The 14909-nt window shown below is 24.9% G+C and overlaps 2 protein-coding genes across 8 annotated transcripts in view; both read right to left on the bottom strand.

The window, feature by feature from the left end:
- LOC124954720 overlaps positions 1 to 592 on the bottom strand; it is a 16549-nt gene extending 15957 nt beyond the window's left edge. Inside the window, exons 1-2 of one of the 2 annotated variants that reach the window (XM_047508064.1) lie at positions 444 to 592; positions 65 to 164 (exon numbers count right to left, since the gene is read on the bottom strand). In XM_047508064.1, coding sequence (XP_047364020.1) covers positions 65 to 124 — 60 coding nt within the window. In that variant the 5' untranslated portion in view covers positions 125 to 164; positions 444 to 592. The other variant, XM_047508055.1, reaches the window with a different exon arrangement.
- A 4583-nt stretch (positions 593 to 5175) lies between these two features.
- Positions 5176 to 14608, bottom strand: LOC124949735 (UHRF1-binding protein 1-like). Of its 6 annotated transcripts, none has more exons than XM_047495376.1 (19): positions 14317 to 14608; positions 13678 to 13879; positions 13330 to 13521; positions 13029 to 13254; positions 12778 to 12944; positions 12487 to 12646; positions 12159 to 12416; positions 11836 to 12075; positions 11502 to 11528; positions 11007 to 11099; positions 10706 to 10887; positions 10387 to 10624; positions 9106 to 10301; positions 8868 to 9002; positions 8304 to 8315; positions 7292 to 7645; positions 7063 to 7210; positions 5701 to 6111; positions 5176 to 5487 (listed from the first exon to the last, which is right to left on the bottom strand). In XM_047495376.1, the coding sequence occupies exons 1-18, from the start codon at positions 14358 to 14360 to the stop codon at positions 5741 to 5743; spliced, it is 4245 nt and encodes a 1414-aa protein (XP_047351332.1). In that variant the 5' UTR covers positions 14361 to 14608; the 3' UTR covers positions 5176 to 5487; positions 5701 to 5740. The 6 variants fall into 6 exon arrangements, with proteins under 6 accessions (XP_047351332.1, XP_047351339.1, XP_047351364.1 ...); XM_047495383.1 differs by having other exon boundaries at positions 12159 to 12413; XM_047495408.1 differs by having other exon boundaries at positions 13678 to 13781; positions 14317 to 14607.
- Between the last annotated feature and the right edge of the window lie 301 nt (positions 14609 to 14909).

Raw genomic sequence — 14909 nt, 5'->3', positions numbered from 1 at the left:
GTTATAATCATAGTACTGTTGAATACGATAAGCATTAGCTCGAAGGAAACAAAAATGAGCTTACCTTTTTGCACGTAGAATAATAGAAAAAGTAGCAATCGGTGTTCTTATGACTGTGCTCCATTTGCAAGAACCGATAAAACGATGAGTGATCGTGTTCTTTGCTAGAAAACAAATCAAAGTCAAATCGTTATAACTTCTGTCCATTCTCGAATAACGAAAGGGTGCGATGAAAGATGAGATATAAAAAATATCACAGAGAAAAATGTTACCATTTAGTACGAAACATGATTCTCAGTCTCTTGTACTTTCGTGCTCGGCACACAGCAGTTGTAATCTTACTGGGGTTATATTTGAATTTCACAGTTTCGAAAGTTGTCGATGTTTTTCATATTTATATTTGTCTTTTTTCTAACTGTTTACAAAGCTATTCTGTTACTTACGTTGCTTATGATACTCCTCGTGAGTCCTTTTTTGCCTCCTTGCTGTAACCGACACACAAATCACTCACACCGATTCGGGTAGTCAATTTCGACCGTACGACTCTGTCGCCTGGGCGCTGATGGATGCGCGTACCGAATGGTTCCGAAATTGATCGAACGTACACGATTATTTTTGGCGGGCAAATCAAAATTGTTTTCGCGAAAATTTCAATAAAAATAATTACATTTGTAACAGATAACGATATATTACATTATTTAAATAAATTTGACATTTATCAAATATATTTTTAAAAGAAAAATGTCTTTTGTTCTTTTTTTTTATTTATTTCTTTTTATTATCTTTATTGTTATGCCTTTAAAAGTTCAAACAACTTTACAATTATCGTCATTTTAAAAATGTCCCTTTCTTAAATATATCACAATAACCAAGTGCACAGGAGTACATAAGTATAACAAAAGTAGTGTGAATATGAAAGTTTTGTAAAAATTATTTGACACAAACCAACACAAATTATTTTGAATGTTAAGTAAATATATTATCTTATACATACTATTTTAGGACTGATAATGTATTTATTTTTTTTTTTTTTTTTTTTTTTTTTTTTATGAGAAAGTAATTCCATTATTTATACTATAAAAAAGTAATAATATAAAAATAATAATATAATAATAATATAATAGTAGTAACAGCTTAAATAAAGCCATATATTCCCTTTTCGCGCATGAATTGACACCACATAACGTACTCTTGAAATTTGATTAATATTTTCATTGAAATCATATAAGTCAATTATAATTTCGCAGATGCGTAAAACATACATTTCGTAAATTATGGCTGCAGATATCTTGACATTATCTCGCATTAATATATTTTTAATTAATGCAAGATATCAATTTACGAAATGTACTTTTTTTTTAAAGATATACGATGTGTATTCAGTATTCACACACATATATGTATATATTATTATTATTATTATTATTATTATTATTATTATTATTATTATTGTTATTGTTATTGTTATTATTATTATTATTACTTTTATTATTACTATTATTATTATTATTATTATTATTATTATTATTATTATTACTATTATTATTATTATTATTATTATTATTATTATTATTAATATTATTAATATTATTACTAAGGATGGCTACTTTATTATGGCTTTGAGAAAACTATAAACAATAAACAATCGTTTGCTATTAGACAATCTTTCTAATTCAATTTCTGTAGCATAAAACAGGTTAATGATTGTACAATATCCAAACACATTGGATGTTCTAAACAACTATTAGAAGGTAATTTAAGTTTGCTTCATTGCTATAATCATTTCAATATATATTTAAAAACAGCATCACTTCCCTCAATGTCTCGTTATTACTTAAAAATGGAGAACAAAGATACGTAAAGCATAAATATAATAACCCCCAAAAGTATAAAGTCAAAACTATACATTCTAACTCTGATTATACATACATAGTTAGTAAACTTAAAAAATTGTTAGAGCTCTTATTACAACAAAAAATATTGTCGAAACGATACATTACACAGTCTGAATGCTCAGAATTATTGAATTATTTGAATATCGATCAAAATTCATTGTAAAGTCTTACAGAAGAAATCAGTTTTATATAGACTTATCACAAATAATTTGTTAAAAATATTAATAAAATTATATAGATATAATTATATCACATTGAATATATTATATAACGAAAGGAAAACAACTATTGCGGAATATTGCGATTACAAAATTATAAGTTTTTCCAAGCATTCCCAAAACACTTACTTCGTTTCACACTCGCTATATTATAGATTAATTTTTATATGTATACAAATTACTATATATAAATCACTGTACCACTCTTCAAGTATCTTGTATTATCGTACATATACATACATTACAATATAGAGCGAAATAGTAGAAGGACCCTAAGTATGTATATTTATGTAATATGCAATATTAAGCATAAATATACACACACTTCTAATTATTTATTTCTTATGCTAACATAACGACATAATCCAACCCAAATCATATAATTATTTTCAAAAGTACATATACATTTCTTATTTTTTTGATAGAATATATACAGTTATTAAACGACATTATTTGTAATTGATTTCAAAAATCAAATCAGAAAGCTTTTCCTTTTTCTATTATGTTACAACATTTATGTTGCAGATTACATAAAATGTTCATGATTTAAATGTGCTGAACATGTTAGATATTTTAAATAAGTAAATGTAATAGCTGATATGTACTTTAAAATATATATGTGTGCGAATATATATATACATATAATATATATATATACATATACACACACACACATATATTTAAGAATAAGAAAACATCTTCAAAACTTACATTTTTTTCTGTATTTTATGCGTATAAATAATATAGATGTATGTACTATTTTAAGGACAAATAAAGAAAAAATGATTTATAGATGAAATAAGATGTTTTTCAACTTTTTTGTTTGTTACTGCTTTGCTAGAAAAATATATTACTACTTTTTTCTCAAGGATTGACCAGCAATCCATTTTAAAACTTATATAAAAACAAATTAAAACATAACAAAATCTAAAATGTATGCATAAACATATATTAAAATTTTTATTGTTGAACATAGTCTACTACTGTATTATTGATACGTATATAACACATCTACGAAACACTAAAAAGCAATATTTTTAATTGGACATTGTAAACCTTAGATGTATAACTTATATATATATTCATCTAATATTTTTAATAATAGAATAAGAAGTAATATATAGAAAATTTTGTAAATATTAAACAGTCTTTTGGGCATCTGGAATTATCATATGAAGATATTATATTTAGTTTTCATTGCTTGATGCATGTTAATGTTTATATTATGAAAAAAATTTCTAATCTAAATAAAATACAATATTTATATCAATTCATATTGTACATTTATAGATTCAAGTGAGATTTTATCTATACCAACTATTGCACTATATAAAATGTTAATTTATTATATTATTATATAAAAAGAATCAGTAAATTTTTAACAAAAAATATTTAATACAAAAACAAATATTTACTATTCAGTTTGTTTAAATACGTATTAATAAGATGTAATCACTCAATAAACCTTATAATATTTCTTAATTACAATTTTTTCAAAATAATAATTTTATTATGAAATATATTTTCTATCTATAAACATAAAATATATTCACATCAAATATATATATATATATATATATATATATATATATATATATATATATGTGTATATATATAGATATATAATCGGGGAAAAAAATAAATGGACAGGTACTGGAAATAGATAACGATAAAATTTAATCAAATTAACATCACTCTTATATACTCAAGTTTTATTTATTACGTATCCTTATAGCATATACATTATTCAGTAATAAATTGTAAATCATATCTACATTTGTGTGTAAGGAAGCCACATTTAATGATATTGTTGGCTATTTATCAAGAGATAAAAATAAATGGACACTTGTTTTAAATGTTTTCGCGAAGCAACACATACATAAAAACATCAGGCGTACATCACGCTTAGATGCAGTGATCCCAAACAAACTTTTCAGTACTAATTCAGACTTTGTGAAAGTAAGATTATTTGTAAAAGATAGCAGAATGTCAAAAATGAAATTTCGATTCAAATTCGCCGATTATTTCCGACTGTTTTAATAAATTAAGTTTCCATGTGATAGAGCGAAAGTATAAGATATCAAAAACTGCAGTGGAAGAAATTTATATAATAAAAAATACCTACGGAATAATACTGTGGAAAATTAAAAAAAATCGTAGACGCAAACGCTGTTCTATAGTATACGAGGATTGTCGAATTTTTCACAAATGTCAATAAGATCCGACAATTGCTTCGAAAAATATAGTAGAAACGTTAGAATTAAAAGTTTCCACAAAAACAATAAAACGAAGATTGCACGAAGATGAATTAAAATGTTACAAAGCTGTACGTAAACCACATATTAATAAAAATAATATAAAAAAGCATTCAGTTTTTGCAAAAAAAATATGTAAATATGCCACTTTAAGTAAATTTGAATTGCGGCAATTAAAGAAAAAACATAATGTCTGGAGAAAAAGAAATGAAGGGTATAAGAGAATATTTTATTACGCCAATGGTTAAATTTGGGGATGGATCATTAATAGTTTGGGGATGTTTTTCCTGGAATGGAGTTGGTACATTGATAAATATTAGCAGAATAATAAATCCGAATAAATATATTAGCATATTGAATGAAAATTTAGAAAAGGCAACAGTAAAAATAGGTCTTGAGGAAGATTTTGTCTTCCAACAAGATAACATTCCCAATTTATTTATTTATTTATTGCCAAGCAGCAATATCAAATATTAATTTTATTATTTGTTTTATTTATTTCACATAATTTTACGTGCCCAATTATTTTTGTCTCTCAATAAATAGCCAATAATATCGTTAAATGTGACTTTCTTATACACAAATGTAGATAAGATATTTAATTTTTTACTAAATAATGTATATACTATAAGGATACATAATAAGTAAAACTTGAATATATAATTTTATCATTATCTATATCCAGTACCTGGTCCATTTATTTTTATCCCCAACTGTATATATATTTATATATATACATATATTTATATATATATATATATATATATATATATATATATATATATATATATATATATATATATCTTTCATTACCTTTTCATTAATAAAAATTCCAAACAGACATTAATTATTACAATCACTTCTGTTTTGTATAAAAGCAAATGTTATGTCATATAGTTAGATATATATACTTACTGCCTCATTTTGTCATTTTGCATTAAATTGAACGGCAGTTCTTAGCTTTATATGGCAGATAAATATAGTACAATTACAATAATTATAGTTACAAGTAAAGCCATATTCTGGAAGAAATATTCCTATCATCATTGTCCGTACCAAATTACAGATCTGTTTATGGCTCTGATAGTAATCAATAGAAGATTATAGCCTTTTGAAGAACTAAAAATATAAAATTTCATGTATTCCTTTCTTTATATATATATTTATATATTATATATATATATATATATATATATATATATAAAATAAGAAAATATAATATATATAACAAAGTTCTACAAACTATTTTGAAAATCATTATACGCATTTTTCATTTATAAAATAAATAAAGATATATATATATCCTGAATAATAATAAAATTCATGATTTACCAGAGCTGCAACATTTAGAACAATTAAAACAGCCAGTATGCTATCTCTTAATAGACCATGAGGTTCTATTACTACCTCCTGGTCCATTACCCATAATTTGATTTTGAAGCTCGCTTATTTTTTTTAATAATGTTTCTTTGTCATTAATAAGAATCGCAATATTTTCTTGTGCAGAATTATAACGAGTTTTAATCTTATCTGATTCTTCCTTTATGCGTAATAATTTTGTATTTTCTTCTGAAAGTCTTTCTAAAGTTCCAAGACGTCGTCTGAGTTCCTCATTATCAGATTTCAGTTGTTTACTGGTTTGTCTTAAAGAATTCAATTCTACTTCACGTTCTTCGTCTTTAAAAATTTGATTTCTACCATTTGAATTCAATTTATCAGAATTATTTTTATCCGATATAGTTACTGCAAAAAAGAAAAATGTTATTTTTAATATATTTATTTTATATTATCAAAAAATAATGTGTAGAAAAAAAAAACTATTTTTTATAGATAAATATCATGTGTCATATTATCATGAAGTAAAAAAAAATAAATTATTTGTAATAATCTTAAAATATAATTATTGTCTAGCTCACTCTATCATGCTAGCTGAATAAATAAAATATATCTAGAAAATGAAATAGAATACTATCACGAGCTTATTTTATTTAATGTTAATCCATGCTTGTATGTTGTGAAAAAGAAAAAATGTTGACATATTAAAAATTATGTATTAAATAAAGGAAATAAAAATATAAAAAAAAAGAAAACAATATAATTATTTTTGAATGATCTTATCTATTATTTATATATATTTCATAAAAATATCTCAAAGAAATTTTCATAAAGTTAAATTTTTAAAATAAATATTAACCGATATTTCTTTTTTAAACATGCTTGCTAACAGTGCATATCTATTAATATATATTCATAATATATGAATAAATATATATATATATATATATATATATTTATTTATTTATGTTTATATATATACACAACTAGCTTAAGATGTGCTGAAATAAGCAACAAAATCTAAGGCTAATTTTCTAATTGTGTTATACCAATGCTCACATTCGAAAGGCCTTCTGAGTGCACTGGACAATTACGCAATATATAATATCAATTTTTTGAAAACAAAATTCTGCCACTTGCATGTAATATACATATAAACCTACATAAAAGTAATATATCATATATAAGTAAGCATATATTATTTAGTTACAAAATTCACTGTATTATATACATTTTATTATGGATGAAAAACTAAATATGAAATAATATCTATATTAGAATAACATAAAAATAAAATGCAATAGATTGCAAGTGGCAGTAAAAACTTAATCTACCAATTATTTTGTTCTTTTAACTTACCAACTGGTTCAATAGTAAAGGCACCGCTTATATCCCTTGTTATTCTAAGTTTTGATATATTCAATTGTATGGGAATTGGACCTGGTGATGTTATATTGTTTGGAGGCCGATCTTCATTCAAATGAAGATATATTCTTTCGAGATATACCTAAAAAATGAATATAGTAATTTATATATAATTACTTTATAAATACTATAGAAACATATTTAATAAAATTTATTATATTACCTGCATTGGGATAGGTTTAGGTATAATTTCATCCTCTGCTAAATCTGCTAAACCTGTAACAGAGCTCATGGATAGTGTCATAGATACATCAGTTACATTAATATCCAATGTATCTTCGAATAAATCCATGATTCCCTGTTTGTCCAATAAATTAATATTATCAGTTGGCCCTTTGTTTACTTTACTCTCTTCCAATGATTTATTAGTATTTTTATTGCTCTGACAAGCTTGGAATAATTTCAATGAATCTTCTTTATTTTTTAAATCGTGGTCTAAGCGTAATTTGATGCACGTTCTACAGTCCGAGTCTGATGGTAGTTCGACCCAACCTCTTGATCGAGAACTGAACTTTGTCTAGTAAATAAAATATAATGAGTTAGATTAGTAGAATTTAAAAAATTATAACAAATAATTTTTTTAAAACACTGATTTTGCTTTTTTAGGTAATCCTAATAACAAATTTGCTATATTTTCATAAAATAAATCAATTAATAATTTAAAAAGTTCAAATAAACACATCTCTTTAAACATAGCGACACATAAGCCTACATTGATTAGCATAATCATATATATTATTATAGCATTAAAACATATAGCTGAGAGAGAATGAAATGTAATTTTGTAAAGCTTAAATATAAAAGATAGACGTGCTTTTAATTAAAGATAAAGCAGCTATATAAATAATTAATTATATAATACAAGCGGTATTATTTACTTGAAAATCTGCTATGAATATATACTGGTTGAAATTACATATTATATATGATCTACATTCATATTTAGCACACAAGCAAATTAAACATTCAAATCTTTTTGCTAACTAATTTGATATCTAAGAATATTTTAAGTTTTTATATTTTGCACTTTATAAATTGATTTAGAAATTAAGAATGCAAAAAATCTCGATCATAATGCTATGTATTTATTAAGATTTACATGCACTTGTAAATATTTAAAATATGTATGAATAAAATATTTAATATATGTATGTATGAGAATATTCTGCCAATACCTTTCTCTTGACCTGCCACAAGTGCCACATAAAAACATTCACAAGAGAAGGAGAGACGCGAAGGAGAGATGCATGCAAAAAAGTTAAAAGACAAAATTTATGTCAATATGTATTTAAATACATATGAATATATAATATAAGACATAATAGTGTGTATAGCACAAATAGTAACTAAACATTGCATATGAAATCTACATAAATGCATTGTTTCTTATTATTGTAATTTATATAGTTATTAATTATCTTATATAATTCTTATTAACGATAAAATATTCGAAATATAACAAATGTTAATTGTATTTATTAGATTCGTTATAGAACATAAATAGATTATTAATTTAAAAAAAAAAAAATATATGTATATATTAAAATATATAAAAAAAAAAAGGAAAATCATCCCAAAAACTTGTTCGTACAAATTGAAAAAAATGTTGAAGCTTTGACTAGAGAAAATGTAAAAATTATGTACTTGCTTATACCCACTCAATTAAAAACGAACATTCTTGTGCATATTTAGAAAAAAATACGTATATTATTTTAATAAAAATGATACGCATTTCTTACCTGAAATTCGTCCCACGGAATAGATGAACACTCGTCATTTTTTATATTTGACACTTGAACTTTTATAGCTGAAGAGTAGCCAGAAGATTGTTGAATAAATTCAACTTTGGATAATTTAAACGTCGTAACAGATATCTATAAATAAAAAAAATATATATATATATATATATAATGATATAATAAATAATAATACACGTAATACATGCAGATACATATAAAATGAATTAGAAATATTTACTATATCTTTTCTTTTGCAAACACTGTCAACAGATTTTTCACTTTGCGTGTCTGGCGTTTCCTCTACTACTTCACTGGCCTCTTCCACCGCAGTTATTCTAATGGTATTATCAATTGTAAATATTCCTTCCAATTTATCTTGATCTTGAAGATTAATTAATGCAAAATTTTCGCTATCCGAGCTTATATCACTCCTCATTGATACAGTATCACTACTACCATCTTCAGGAGATGCTTTCAAAGCTGAATCAATGGATGTCATTAAATTACTAAATCCTTTTTTCATAGAAGATAAACCAACATTAAAATTATTTGGAATGAAAGGTGTATTTGGTATCAAATCCGGTTTATTATGTTTTTGTATAGCATCTCCTCCTTGTTTTAATGACAAACCTTCTTCTTCTACTATTGTATGCTGTTTTTCAGGAGCTATACTCGTATGTATATGTTCACGTTTATCTGAACTGTCATTTTGCTTAAACGTAACAACTGGTTGCTCTATATAGACAGAATGTGTAAAATCCATAGACATCGATGATATTTCACTTTGTGGCGTTTCAACGTCATTACTTGTGTTCATTCTCTTTGTGCTGAAGTCAACTTTCGCATTTTGTGTAGCACTGTGCCAAGCAGCAGATGATCCAGCAAAATCATCAGCTATACTAGATGAATCAGGTACAACAGATTCCAAATCTCCGCCAGAATTTTCTTTCCCAGGAGTATGTGAAGGCATTACAAAAGTTATTTCTATTTGTGGTATTAAAGCACCAATAATTAATGAACCACTAGATTCAACATTCAATATCTTATTTGAATCGATAGCTAAATATGTAGTCAATTCGGACAAAACTTCTGACAATCTTAATAAGAAAAGATATTGATAATGATTTATTTGTATGCTAATTAAATTGCTTATATATGCGAGTCCATGAATATCTGCAGTAGAAGTGGTTTTTGTAGTTACTGATTCTAAATTCATATGACACCAAAAGGTTAAAGGAAATGCATCGAAGAATGGTACTGGACGATTCTGTCCTACTGCTCTAGCACCAAAAAAGTCACCCCAAACAGGTTCTAAATTGCAACACCAAACATCTTTTGCTTCTGTCCACAAAAATTCACGATGTAATTGTCGAATTAATTCATTCACTGAATTACTGGTAAATGTTGGTGGTGCAGATCTAATATTATCTGTACCTACAAACACAAGAAACAAGAATGCATTAACGAATTAACATTTACAAATATATATATATATATAAAAAGATCTTGAAAAAATTACCTGCACAATGTGCTAAAAATTTATCAGTTACAACATGAAAATCATTCTCTTTGCTTGGGAATTCAGCTCCAAAAAACATTTGGCCCAATTGAAATGTGTTTAAACATTGTGCTAAGTCAGCTCTTGAAGATCTTTCCACCGATCGGACATTAGTAATCAATGCCCTAGAAGTCTGAATGTGCAAGGATTTAGGTCTATCTTTTTGATTCGGATAATCCTGCTGATTTTCAAAAACTATCTGAAAGTAATTATTAAAGAAAAATATTAAAATTAAAATCTTTAAAAAAAATATTAATATATATGCATATAAAAAACTTACCTTTGGAAGAATAGCTTCTATCTTTACATCAAAATACATAATATTTTTTAAACTTGATGTCTCATTCTTTTTCATAAGCGAATGATGCAGATTTAATAGAAAAGAATTAAACCAAAGGCAGGAGCATACATCAAAGTTTACTTGAATTGGATTTACTTGTACATAAAATTTTGGTGGTGGCACTATAACAAATGGAATATATTTTTTTATTTTCCGTATATTTAACTATATAATATTTTTAATAATTTTAATAATCAATAAAATAAAAAAAAAATGTTTTTATACGTTTATGTGTTCTTACATGGAAAAGTGATATCTCCAGGATAATAGTAATAAATAAATTCTCCATGAAGAATAGTTAAATCTTCAGGAAGACAGAATTTATCTCGATCTCCTAAACAAAAATATCGATTTCAATAGAAAATGTTTATAATATTTATCTGTTATTAACATGCTACACATGCTGAATAATCCCAAGTAAAAATATATTTTATCTAAAATATATGTCTATGTATCATTGCTTAATGTTATTTATATGCATAAATTATTAATGAAATGAAGCTCCTCTAACATAATAATTAGAAAGAATATAGTAATAAAATAAATGTAATTCATTTATGATTGTATATATTAATGTATTGTTTAATGTATTGTTATTGTATAAAATTGTAGATTATGTCAATATATATATTTTTTGAATTATAAAAGCAAATAAATTTCTTAATGAACTACCTTCTGAGTAACACTCAGATGTTACATAAAAACAAGCACACAACATTTACTTGGTATTATATACCTGATGGACGTTTCTTCCTCGATTGAGCTATACAATTACCAAATAAAATAATTAATAATAATAATGTACTCTCAAAATTAAAAACTAGAATTCTCATAGAGCATAGTTAAGTATAAACAGTATTATAATAATAAAATCTTTTCTCTCGTGTTTTAAGAAAATATAATAACCTAATAATTGATATGAATTTATCCTATATTTAAACAAAAAATAAAAAATATTTTGAACATAAACAAGAAAAAAAGAGAAAAAAAAGAAAAAAAAAGAAAAAAAAGAAAAAAAAAAGAAAAAAGAAGGAGGGAAAAAAAAAGAGGAAAAGATCATTATGAAATACCTGTAATAAATTCCTTTGGTATAGACTTGCGTGATGCGGTTGTTACTTTGAATAACGTAAAATCATCAATTCTAATGACTATACAAGTTGTCATTAATTTTGCAAGCTGCTCGAGAACATAATTTTTTACTGGATTTCCGCTAGAATATTGAAACTTTTTCTGTTCTTGAGATCCTACATTTGCACCCTGTGATTGATTATTTTTTTCTAAACTTTCTCCAGAACCTTTTGTAGCACTGCCTACACATTTCAAAGAAAAATATTACAATTACGAATACATTACAAATTTTTCTACAGATTTTTCTATATTTTAATATTCAAACCTGTAGCATTTCCTTGACTTCTTGTCAATGGAGAATGTTGTGTTCTTCCAGAATCAATCAGATCCATAAATTGACTTCTGAAAGAACTCAATGATTGTTGTAACCATTGACTATGTGGCGTAGCATTTTCTCTATATTTAATCCAATCTTTTCTATCAGCCATTGCCAAATGATACGGATAGTAATCAATATAGAATTTGACTAAACATATTTGCAGAGCACCACCATCCTTTAAATCAGGATGTAATGATCTACCTGCTATTGTAAAAGTGATATTATCATATTACTAATAGTAATTATTTTTTAATAATAATAATTTTTAACTCACCACCAACATCATCACACAAATGTAGATCAATTCTCTGAGGCCAAAAGTGATAAGAAGTTTCAACAACATCATGTTTTGAAAATAATTTTGATATTGGTGTATTGAACTGATTTTTTGTTCTACTTCGTTGAGAGATTTGTGCTTGATATTCTGGTAAAACCTTGAAATAAGAAAAAACACAAATTTAGATTCATTATACAGAACGTCTTAATATAAATGTCATGCAAAGTAACTATAAGAGATTAGAAAAAAAAAAAGAAATATAACAATTAAAATAGTTATGAAACACACCTCTAACTTTCTAGCCGCTTTTGTTTTTCGTTCTAGTATAGTTGCTTTCTCTATGAGACCTCCTAAAGAATCTATGAAATGTAATGCTGCTTTTAATTGAGAGTCTGTTAAAACCCACAAGAGGTCATCTAATATGAGTATCAATCTTGAACCCATAATAAAGCAATCTAATGAAAAATAATAATTTAAATTATATAAAGTATTTAATCAATGTTATAAAAATTGTAATAAAATGTAACAATGTATTTCACCTGATATTCTTTTCTTTATAGTAATTAAACATCGTGCCTGATTAGTAAGTAAACGAAGAGGTGACAGATTTGTATCTCTAGTACTTTTAGCTTCTATTCTTACAGTCTGCCACACTAATTCTTTAAAAATCAACAATTGGCCACGATCTGGATCTTTTAGTCTTGTTGTTCTTAAGTCACAACGTTGCCATGCAGGTGATTTAGATTCAACGACAATGCGATTCATCTAAATTTTAATCAAGATAATTATATTTCATAATTATTATATGTGTAAATAATATATATACATATATAGTTTTACCTCTACAGATCCAATAAAAGCAGGACTTTTAAAAGTAACTGATACTTTATTAACAGTAACTGTAATGCCATCGATCACTTTATGGATAAGAGAATATTTTGCTGGGCCTGCATAAGATGACAAGCCTTGATTGGAAGACATATTTCTTAAGTCTTCACATGTTTCTACTTCAATATGAACTTCATCCAATTTCTATAAAAAATTGTAATAAATTTTTGTAATAAATTTTTATCAAATAAATCCTTTATCAAATTATTCATATAATAATAATGATAATGATGATAATAATAATAATAATAATAATAATAATAATAATTTCTATAAATATTTTAAAAATAATAATATTACCAACAAAATAGGAACACTCTTTAACTTGGTCCATTGTATACGAAAAGAAACTTTATTGCACCAAGCATTCGTTAATCTTAACCATGATGGAAGTTCTAATAAATCTGTAAGAACAATTTCATCTAATTCTAAATTGGTTAACTCTCCTTCTCCCTTAAACGTACTAAAATTTATTTTATCAGCCGATAGATTTTTAGTAAATCTGTAAAACATGATAAAAATAGTCATTAGAAATAGGTCAAATCTGATCAATCTTAATCTTAATAAAATAGAAAAATAGGAATAATTAATTGTTTCATCATTTTTCATTATACCATAGTAAATTATTTGGATTAAGAATATTTTTGAAAAATTTTCATAATTATAACAATCATTTGCATCAGATGAGTTCAAAATTATTTATAAAGAATAATCAAATTTATATTGTCAAAATGATTTCTTAAGAAAATAATATTTTATTAGTAATAAAAAAAAAATAAGTATGATCACAATAAATAAATAAACTTTCATAAATCTTGATTAGAAAAAGTTTTTATATAATGTTATTTTTTTTTTTTAATCATATATCAAAGATGGAACGAATTTATCTGACATCATACTAAAGAACAAGGAAATCAAAAATCATAATATTTTCAATACCTTGACAAGTGTTTAAGTAACTGATTTTTAATAATCGACACCATTTTTTAGATTTCTACTTAACATTTATGACGATTAATACGTCTAAACATGGTTAGTTTGACACATGGAGGAACAGATAAAAGAATTCCGTGCCAATGACTATCATGACCATAGACTCTTACAAGATCTTCGATCTTCTTTCATGAAAATTAATTTAAAACATACATTAACACGTAACTATGCTCTTTATAATATTGTTTTTGTTTTTACAAATGAATAACGAATAATTCGTTTGAAGATTATATTAATAGAATCTATTAATACAAACTAAAAGGAATATTTATATATATATATATATATATATATTTTTTTTTTCTTCTCAACGTAATTTTTAATACAAATGTGTTTAATAAATTTATTTAGTTTTTTGTATATAGCTTAGCGATAACAAAAAGTATGACTTCGTTATAGCCCCATTGAAAGTAATACTCGTTTACAAAATTTCAATAAATACAACAATTTAATTGGTTAATACGTAAAGTCATTTCCATGATTTCATCATTGATCTTCTTGTCTTTTCTATAATAAATATTTGCTTTAATATTTTACAT

This window comes from Vespa velutina, chromosome 1, assembly GCF_912470025.1.
Source record: "Vespa velutina chromosome 1, iVesVel2.1, whole genome shotgun sequence".
NCBI classification, from domain to species: domain Eukaryota; kingdom Metazoa; phylum Arthropoda; class Insecta; order Hymenoptera; family Vespidae; genus Vespa; species Vespa velutina.
Note: the sequence above shows the minus strand (reverse complement) of the source record. Positions and strands in the feature narration are given on the sequence as shown.